Genomic DNA, 10,084 nt, shown 5'->3' with positions numbered 1-10,084 from the left:
ATATATATATATATATATATATATATATATATATGTGTGTGTGTGTGTGTGTGTGTGTGTGTGTGTGTCATAAATAAAGAAAAGATTTTAGTCCCCTCCCCCCTCCAACCCAAAACAAAATGTAAAATCAATAGCAGTTACTTCAGAGATCGTAACATGCATTTGATATACTTACAGCACTGAACAAACGATTTCTCCAAACTACCAACCCCCCCGAATCTGACCCCAAACACATCCCACCCACCCCATCCCAGTACAATCCTTAAATAGGTCAGCTCACTGAAGAAAAACAAAAGAAAAGACTCTCTATTGATCGTAAATTCTCTCTCCGCTCTAGCTGAGGATGTGATATGCACTCGCTCTTCATGGAGACTCCAGTAGTTGTGTGTGTGTAGGTGTGTGTGTGTGTACATACAGGAAGTTCCGGGGAAAAACGCAAACGGACTTGATTTGAGTGACTGCATAGTGAGTATTTGGTTTAATTACAGATGGGGCATCATGATAATTTAACAAAATAATAACAATAACAATTTTAAAAAGTAATAGACTCAAAACACCATGACGGCAAAGTACACGCCTGAGCACACACTCCAAAAATAACAGTGATGCTGCCACACACACACACACACACACACACACACACACACAATCATACACAGATAAACAATAACTAATGAAACAGCAGAACGCACTGGTTTAGTTAACAACATTTGGTGTTCGGGACGTGTACGACTACCGTCGGCAGAAATGGGTTCAATATCTCTGTCCTATTCACAGAAACGCCCATTTCAGATCATCAAAACACACATACATAAAGAACTGATGCTTTGATTTCAGAAAGCAAATTAAAAAAACAATAATTACAAATGAAAATAGTGCCAGAAAACAGTGAATGGAAGTACACTTTAAACCAAGCATAAACCATATAGATTAGCATCTCAGATCATATTTCCATAGAGGTGTGTGTGTGTGTGTCCAAAATAAAACCCCAACAGTGAAGGGTGACCCGCCACTGTCTCACAGGAAATTACATCCATGAAGTGGAAATTACAATCCAGCATCATCTAGTATAACAATAATCATCCTAATGACGACAACGCCACTGGTTTGAATTTGAATATTGATGACACCTTTGGTGTGTAATGCTGGGTCGTATCTATAAGGTCTACTGAGAGAATGACGGACAGACAGACAGGCAGGCACCACAGTATCTGTGATGAACATCAACGCCAAACAGGAAATCAGTGTTAAGTTGACGGCGAGAGTCCAGTTAAGAGATTCTATTTGGCATCTGAAAGGAGTGAAGAAACTCTTGGGAGGTAAACGGCTACAGATCATTGCTATATAGTATATAGTGTTAGAAAAAACAAAGCATTTTCTGATCTTTTGACTGATCTGTCAATCTGATTCAATGGAAAACTAATGGAAATCTAGAATCTGCGGTAAAATATACAGAATTCCTTGACTAAAAAATGTATTTAATTGACACATTAGCATAAAATATTTAAAGAGGAGAATGTATTCAAAACTCATGAATTCATCCACTGCAGGACGGACACGGGAGGACAATTAAAAAAACATATCTGCCTGCGTGACCCACAGCTAAGGATGCAACGAAGAAAACCTAGCTCAAATATATATAGATATTACCAGCTGGTGTCTGTTATTTTGTACAAATAACTGGAAGTCATTCTTATTAGTTGCCTACAGTGAGCGGCGATGTTTGTGTGAGTTGGCATAGTGGCATAGTTTCAAAAACAAACTATTTTGATATAAATATAGATATAAGTATATATATATATTTACTTCACTTCCTGGCTTGCTTTCTCTTTTCCTCTTAAAGGATCACATCATGCATTGTACAGGTAATTATTTTCGTATTTGGTAAATGTGTAGACATTGCAGTGTTTTATGCATTTGGTTCAGAAAAAAAAAAGAAAAGAAAAAGGTTTTCCTTTGGGGAATATGATCATTGACAGCAGCATCTAAAGTAAACAGTAGCAGCAAGTAAGATAATAAATAAATATAATAATAGTAATAATAATAGCAAACAAAGTTTCAAGGATAATGAAAAACAGTACGACGCAAAACAACACAAACTAATTAACCCCTACAAATAAAAATTGGTACATTGGTTCAAAACGATTGAAAGCTTTTATGCAACGTCCAGCTAGCAATCTAGAAAACAACCAACACCTGTTACCGTCTCTAAAAATCAGCTGATACTTTCTGTAAGACTTCACTGGAGACTTTCTTTAATACTTTCTATATGCCTTCCTCCTATTTTCCTCTGCTACGTTCATTACTCTTTCTTCAGTCCCTTATATAACGCCATACTTCCTGTCTCAACGTACAGTTACCATCTAAATCTCTCTTTGCTGATTCGTTTAGTCATATTTTTTTTCTTCTCCCACGCTTTCTCACTCAGTCTAGCAGTGATTTGGCTTTTTAAAGCAGTGACTCTCAAACTCTACAGCTTTGGTTGTGAAAGTCGCTGAACATCTTCAGCACAACCCACAAGCAGGTGCTGAAATCCTCTGAGAACAACAGCTTTGCAGAAAAAAAAAAAGCAGTGCTGTTTTAAAAAAACAAACAAACAAGCTTTGGTTTTGTGGGAACTCAAATGCTCATGGGAAAACGAGAACAGTGAAGAGAATGAAATGATGAACGGTTGTCTGGGTAGATGAGTCGGGTGAATCAGAGCAGAAATGTTTTTTTGCTCTTGTGGAGGAAACGCTCGAAACAAACCGCTCTCGCTGCACAAACCCGCTTGTCTCTCAACACCACTCTGAGTGACTATGACAACATCTCTCATCTATGCTTTTGGTGACTTGATTGCGGTGTCTTCCTCGCACTCTAAGACTGAAACACACAGCTAAATCTGGTTAAAATACCCATTTGTAACTTCTAACTTCCTGAGGTGTGCACTGTGTACAACTTTACACATTCTGGGCTAATTTTTTTGTGTTTTATGTAGTGATAGACCGATACATAATCCAATATTTGGCCATTTTGAGATTAATTGGCCGATGAACAGAATTGTTTCAAGATATTGTCATCGGTCAATGAAAGTGAAGTGTGTAATTTCTGAATGACTAGCGTAACAGAATTACACAAATACCGATGACACTTAAAATGTTATAACATTTTCACACAGGTTTTCCTGAACATTTCCCCCATCTGCCATTGGTCAAAGCAGATTTACACCATTGGTTTAACTAATGTCGCTGAGTCAGGTTTTTCAGACAAACAAAAATTGGTCATTTATAGTCGTCTCTGCATATTAAATTGGGATACACACTTCACCTTATCGGTCAACCACTAGTTTTATCTTAATATACAACCTTCTCTCTTAGCCAATATATCTACTTCAATACATGAAATTCCAGACCAAACTAGTTATAACAATCTAAACACCAACGATTAGAAGCTCTACGACTAAGAATCACTAACTCTTTAAGTACACGTTACAATTACTGAAATATCTGCTGATGCTTGCAAGCAAAATAACACTTCTATAAAACATAGTTTTTGATATATCACACTGCTATCATCTCGCTAATTGCTTAAACCGTACAAGAAAGTGAAGAGCTAGAACTGATAAACGGATAACACACACACACACACACACACACACACACACATACCATTGCACAGTGTTTTGTTCGACTACTCTGTTCAGTCCCTGAGTAAGGGGCTACGGAGGACTTTATGACATGTGGATTTGAATTTTGAAGTAAACGGACTGTACGCTTACTCTTGTGGCTAACCTTTATACGGCGGTTAGTGATCGTGGTTTGGTGAAACAGTGTGTTACTGTAAATGTGCGTGTGCGCGTGTGTCACAGTGACCTTGTTAGACTGCAACCTGTAATGGTCCATCCTGTTCGATGGGTGGATGAGAAGGACAATTTTTGAAAAAAGATTTACATCAAACCTGCCCAGGATTGTCTGTCGATCAGTCAAACTCCCAAATGAACATTCTCTCTTTTGTTTCAGCCATCGCTCAAACAGTCCATTTCCACTCCATCCTGTCTCTCTCGTTTACATAATTTATATTTCAAACCTGTCCATCTGTGTCTCTAAATCAACCTCTCACAATAGCATCATTCTTTCTCTCCCGCCATCCCTCCATTTCTCTCGTTCTCCGCCTGGCTACCTGCTGAAGAGAGAGTGGAGCTGGTGATGGCTGAAGCACTGGCTGCTGCGAGGAGACTCTGTGCGCTCCATCACGGTCTGGAACCAGCCCGCCACGTCTACTTCTGACACCTCGTAACGACGGATAAAACTGTGTTCCTATAAACAAAAAAAGAGCACTAGTGTGAACACATAATCATAACAGGCTATACAAGATGTTTGATGTTAAAGGGTTAGGTCACCCAAAAATGAATATTCGGTCATTAATTACTCACCCTCATGTCGTTCCAAACCTGTAAGATCTTCGTTCATCTTCGGAACACAATATAAGATATTTTTGATGAATTCCGAAGAGCTCTTTGAACCTCCCATAGACAGCAAGGATCCTTACACGATCAAGGTCCAGAAACGTAGTAAGGTGTGTATGTAAGGTAACATATGTACACGGATACGTAGTTAAGTTGTTTACGCTTTGATCTGAACGTAAACAAGGTATCCGCGTACATATGTTGTTTACATATGTGATACTTTCCAAAATGGCGCCAGGGCGACGCGGAGGAGATGAATTGTTGAATAAAGTCATTATTTTTGTTTTCTTTGTGCACAAAAAGTATTCTTGTAGCTTCGTAAAATTACGGTTGAACTACTGATGTCACATGGACTATTTTAATGATGTCCTCGCTACGTTTCTGGACCTTGATTTAGGATCCTTGCTGTCTATTGGAGGGTCAGAAAGCTTTCGGATTTCATCAAAAATATCTTAATTTGTGTTCCGAAGACGAACGAAGGGTGAATATCACTTTAAACAACAAATGCTCAAGTTACATGAGAGATTGAGACTTACAAGCAGCTTGTGGTATTTTGGCCTTTTTCTGTGATCCTTTGTGAGGCTGTGGAGACAGAGAAGACTCACACGTAAACACAATAGACTGATAATGGTGCTAAAATTTCACTTTTATGTAAATTCATGTGTGTACCAGTCTTTGACAAAGGACTGAAAGTCAGGGGAAAAGCCCATGCCAAGAGGAAGGACCGGCGGGTCCTCTTGCAGAACTTTGGTGAGGACCTCAAAGTCTGTCTTGCAGTTCTTGTAAGGAAACTGTCCCGTGGCTAGCTCCACCTACAGGTGAGGAGGGATAATTACTTACAGTTGCACATGTAGATTGTAGGGGTGTAACGGTACACGTATTCGTACCGTACGGTTCACGGGGCAAATTCCAAATGGAAGTGATCATCCCTATGCCTTTGAAGGGTATAGTGTGTGCCATTATGTAGTTGTTTGGAATGCACTTGGCAAAGGGAGCGACGTAATTTCCTCATTATCTTCAGCTGGGATGTTCCCGTGACAACGCAGCACTGTGCCCGTTAGCTGATTCGCTGACATACACCGGCATAAAAAATATACATTTTATATTTTAAAAAGTTTTATATATTAGTTTCCATTTATTATATAGCATATTTAATAAATAAATAAATATAATGTATGTTTATTAGCAACAGTTATGCTAACAACAATAAAAAGACATATATGCCAGTAAAACAGCAACATCTGCTGACGGACACCGTGCTGCGTTGTCACGGGAACATGCCAGCTGAAGATAATGAGGAAATGTCGCTACCTTTGCCAAGTGCATTCCAAACAACTACATAATGGCACACACGTGCCCTGCTCACTCCAAAGTCCCCACTCCAAGGGCTCTGCCCTTCAAAGGCATAGGGATGATCACTTCGGTATGAATACATGTACCGTTACACCCCTAGTAGATTGTATTTTGAAATACAGCTCTTTACTTACATTTACACAACCGTTCAAAAGTTTGGAGTCTGTATGATTTTTAAAAAATGTTTTTCAAAGAAGTCTATTGTGCTCACCAAAGCTGCATTTATTTAATGAAAATTAGAGTAAAACCGAAATATTGTAAAATATTACTTCCATTTAAAATAACTGATTGCAGAGCATAATTTTTTTTAAATCCTAGCTGAATAAAAGTATTAATTTCTTTCTTGATCCCCAAACTTTTGATAAAAATTAAATGAGAGTGATCATAATTAATTATAACACCCCCTACACAAATCCAACTGTTGGTCAGCAAAGTAATCCAAGTAAACAAGTATTGGTTCAACAAAATGTAGGAAGAACTCACCAGAGAAATGCCAAGACTCCAGACGTCAGCTCTGATGTCATAGTCTGGCTTACTGGGGTCTGGAGGGTCTATTCTCTCAGGCTAGAAAAAATATATATATGCACGATGCATAATATTTCACTTCATAAGATTTATTTATTTTACATTTTTCAAAATCCTGAAACTGTATGACTCTGAAACTCAAACTCTGGGACCATGTGCTTACCGCCATGTAGGCAGCACAGCCGGCGCTGCGAGTCTTGGCCTTAGAATCTACCAGTCGGCCGCTAATGCCAAAATCACACAGTTTGATCTGCCCTTTGGCATCCAACAGGATATTAGATGGCTTCACGTCTCGGTGAATGACACCATGTTTCTCTTTTAGATAAAGCAGAGCCTTTACGATCTACATAGGAAAAGAAGAGCAAGATAAAAAGAGATCTGAGAGGTTAAACTTGGAAACAGACCAATATCTAACCAATAATAGATACTATTCTAAATCAGGTGAATTTAAAGGAAGTCTTACGGCCACGGTCATCTTTCCCAGAATGGCCTCTGGAATGGGCCCCTGGATCCGCTTCTTCAGCTTCTCTGCACACGTCCCCATTAGTTCCATGGCGATGAACACATCCGTCTACAGAAGAAGAGAGACACCATTGAATAATTCGGGTAATTCAATACATTCAGCATTAAGCAGTGGCATTCAATTCAAGTTCAAGAGGTCCAATCTGTAAATTTCTTTGCAAGCAAAGTTCCTAAAAACTTCCATTTTTATTTTAGTACTTTATGGGCCAGTTTTACTAAACAGGACAAATTAGCGCGAGAGCGCAATTCCAAAACAGCGACGATGGGAAGGGAAATTTCTGCGGGTGATTTACTAACAATACGCAAATTAAAGAACACAGACACAACATCTCATTTACATATCGACCAACACAATATACCAAGCGCACCGCAAATTAGCGAAGACGCAAATAAAGAAATAAAGAAACCACAGAGTCGGAGATTGCAGATTGCGCTGCGCACACACATACATTTTTTTATCTATGCTTGTAATTTGTTTATTTTCTATGCTGATTTACTCGCCTACAAAATCACCCCAATTATTGATTATTTTTTTCCAAATAGAGCTATTCAAGTCATCTGGTGATTTTTTTTTTTCATATCACAATATCGCAGAAAAACTAAATATCGCAATGTGATTTTTTTTCCAATATCATGCAGCCCTAGTCCACGCCTTTTCAGTGCTAATTCATCACTGCGTATCTTCAGTAAAACCTGACAGTACAATTTTAATGCCAAAAGACGTTTTTTTGCGCTGGCGCAAGTTGTTGGTAAAACTGGCCCTAGGAGTACTATTATGGTATATGGCTACAAAATGAAATAGATCATACAGATTTCAGAAATATCCAAAAAATTTCAGGTTGGCAGCTAAAACACAGTAATTAACTGAAAGCAGTCAAAGATTGATGATTTGTGTTTTTCCAAAAAATTTAAACAAATTTAGCCAGTTTTACTAAACAGGACAAATTAGCGCGAGAGCGCAATTCCAAAACAGCGATGATGGGAAGGGAAATTTCTGCGGGTGATTTACTAATAATACGCAAATTAAAGAACACAGACACAACATCTCATTTACATATCGACCAACACAATATACCAAGCGCAGCGCAAATTAGCGAAGACGCAAATAAAGAAATAAAGAAACCACAGTACGTTGAAAAAAACTGGAGGCTAAAAAATTAAGGATTGCTAGAAGTTTTGAATCTAATTACTCCATGGTCTGTCTAGATACTGGATTCTGATTGGCTGGCGGGTATGCAGTAAAACCGTTAAATGCACAGGTAGTTCCAAGTCAATTTAATCCCCGTTCTATATTAATGTGCTGCTTTAATTGATGCACACTAACACACACACACACACACACACACACACACACACACACACAGAGAGAGACAGAGAGAGAGAGAGAGAGAGAGAGAGAGAGAGAGTCGGAGATTGCAGATCAAAGCAGTCAAAGATTGATGATTTGTGTTTTTCCTAAAAATTTAAAATAAAATTTGGAACCTTTTCAAAGACATCAGACCACTTCTACTATTTTCAAGAGTAACAATGCCTAACTGAAATACCAATAAAACAAATCCGATCATTAAAGCAACACGCCACAGACCATGAATGCGGTAATTGAGCACAGATCATGAGTATGTTACTCACATTGGTGACTATTGCTCCATAGCACTGAATGATGTATGGACAGTCATGACTCTTCAACACAACATCCAGATCCATGAGGATTCTCTTATTCTCGTCTTTATTACCCGTCCTCCTCATTTGCTGCAGGGAAAAACACACAATGGAAACACGCTCACATAAACGCTAGAACAACAAAAACCAAGAGCAGTGATGTAATTAGTAAACAGTAATTACTGCTGCCTTAATGACTTAATGACTAATTACAAGGAAAGTTCAAGACGACAAATACAAGGATACACAAACGCCTTCATCCAAAAATTTGATTGATTGGAATTTCTTTTGGCTTTAGTACAATGACTATGTAAATGCCACAAATTTTAACATTTGATATCACACCTACTATTTTTCTCAGTATAAAGGGATTAAAGGGATTTATAACTTACTTTCTTCTGTGAAACAAACCAAGATAATCTGAAGAATGTTGGTATATTATTGACAAAACGTCAATAGGACACAAAACTGTTTGGTAACCAGCATCCTTAAAAATATATTTTTGTGTGTTTCACAGAAGAAGTTTTGTCATACAGGTTTGGAATGGCATGAGGGAGAAAATGATAAAATTTTCATTTTTGGGTGAACTATCCCTTTAAGTCCGAGTACTAAAATATACTGTTGATTTTATAATTTAGGAACGGGGTCCCTTGCAAGGTATTCATAATTTTTAGGGGTTGCTGATAAAAAAGTTTTTAAAAAACAAGCAAAAAAAAACCCAAACTATTATCAGGGACGAACAGAGCCGAGAAACCAGGAGCTGAACCGACCTTGACTGCGATGACATGGCCAGTCTTCTTAAAGCGAACTTTAAACACCTGTCCACAGGTTCCACTGCCGATCTCCCCCTCACTGATCAGATCCGTCACCTCTGCAGGGTAACGCTGAAGAACATACACACACAAGAGGTCAGACTCTTTTCCCACATTCAATACCTAAAGACTATGGGCCAGTTTTATTAACAGCTTGCGCCAGCGCAAACCGTCTTTTGGAGTTAAATTTGTACGGTCACGTTTTACTAAAGATGCACAGTGATGAATAAATGCTGAAAAGTCGTGGACAGTTATTGTAACACCTGACCTTATTGAATATGCATTTGTAGGAGCTCCCCTTTCAGACACAAAAGTTATGGGTGAAGAGTATTCAAATTTTACTAACATTCGCGCTCGTCAAATTACTGGCATTTGCGCCATTATTTAACGCCCAAAAAAAGCATGTCAAACTATTTTGCACTTGAAATGGCTGCAATTATTGCTAGGAGGCACCACAGAGAACAGAGAGCACGTGGTAGAAGGGAGAGGATTTTTTCCACACGTATTAATTTATTTTGAATGCCAGAACACCACATTATCTGAACATATCGTTTGCCAAGCCATGTTATTTTTAATTTGCTTCAGGAAATAAAAGACTAATTTGAACCCTCAACTAGAAGTCATGCAATACCAGCTTTATTAAAACTTCTAGCAAACCTTCATTTTTTTGGCCTCCATTTTTTTTCAATGTACCGTGGCTTCTTTATTTCTTTATTTGCGACTTCGCTAATTTGCGCTGCGCTTGGTATATTGCATTGGTCGATATGTA

At 38.3% G+C, this 10,084-nt stretch overlaps 1 protein-coding gene across 1 annotated transcript in view; it reads right to left on the bottom strand.

Annotated features, from left to right (window-relative positions):
- Positions 1-1,118: 1,118 nt before the first annotated feature.
- map2k7 (mitogen-activated protein kinase kinase 7) overlaps positions 1,119-10,084 on the bottom strand; it is a 9,503-nt gene continuing 537 nt past the window's right edge. The window contains exons 3-10 of the mRNA XM_016253562.1: positions 9,274-9,387; positions 8,474-8,593; positions 6,786-6,893; positions 6,486-6,665; positions 6,281-6,361; positions 5,114-5,256; positions 4,981-5,026; positions 1,119-4,295 (exon numbers count right to left, since the gene is read on the bottom strand). Coding sequence (XP_016109048.1) covers positions 4,155-4,295; positions 4,981-5,026; positions 5,114-5,256; positions 6,281-6,361; positions 6,486-6,665; positions 6,786-6,893; positions 8,474-8,593; positions 9,274-9,387 — 933 coding nt within the window. The 3' untranslated portion in view covers positions 1,119-4,154. The remainder of the gene's footprint in view (positions 4,296-4,980; positions 5,027-5,113; positions 5,257-6,280; positions 6,362-6,485; positions 6,666-6,785; positions 6,894-8,473; positions 8,594-9,273; positions 9,388-10,084) is intronic.

Source organism: Sinocyclocheilus grahami, unplaced genomic scaffold (genome assembly GCF_001515645.1).
Source record: "Sinocyclocheilus grahami isolate Dianchi unplaced genomic scaffold, SAMN03320097.WGS_v1.1 scaffold1188.1, whole genome shotgun sequence".
Lineage (NCBI taxonomy): Eukaryota > Metazoa > Chordata > Actinopteri > Cypriniformes > Cyprinidae > Sinocyclocheilus > Sinocyclocheilus grahami.
This window is presented reverse-complemented; position numbering and strand designations above follow the sequence as displayed.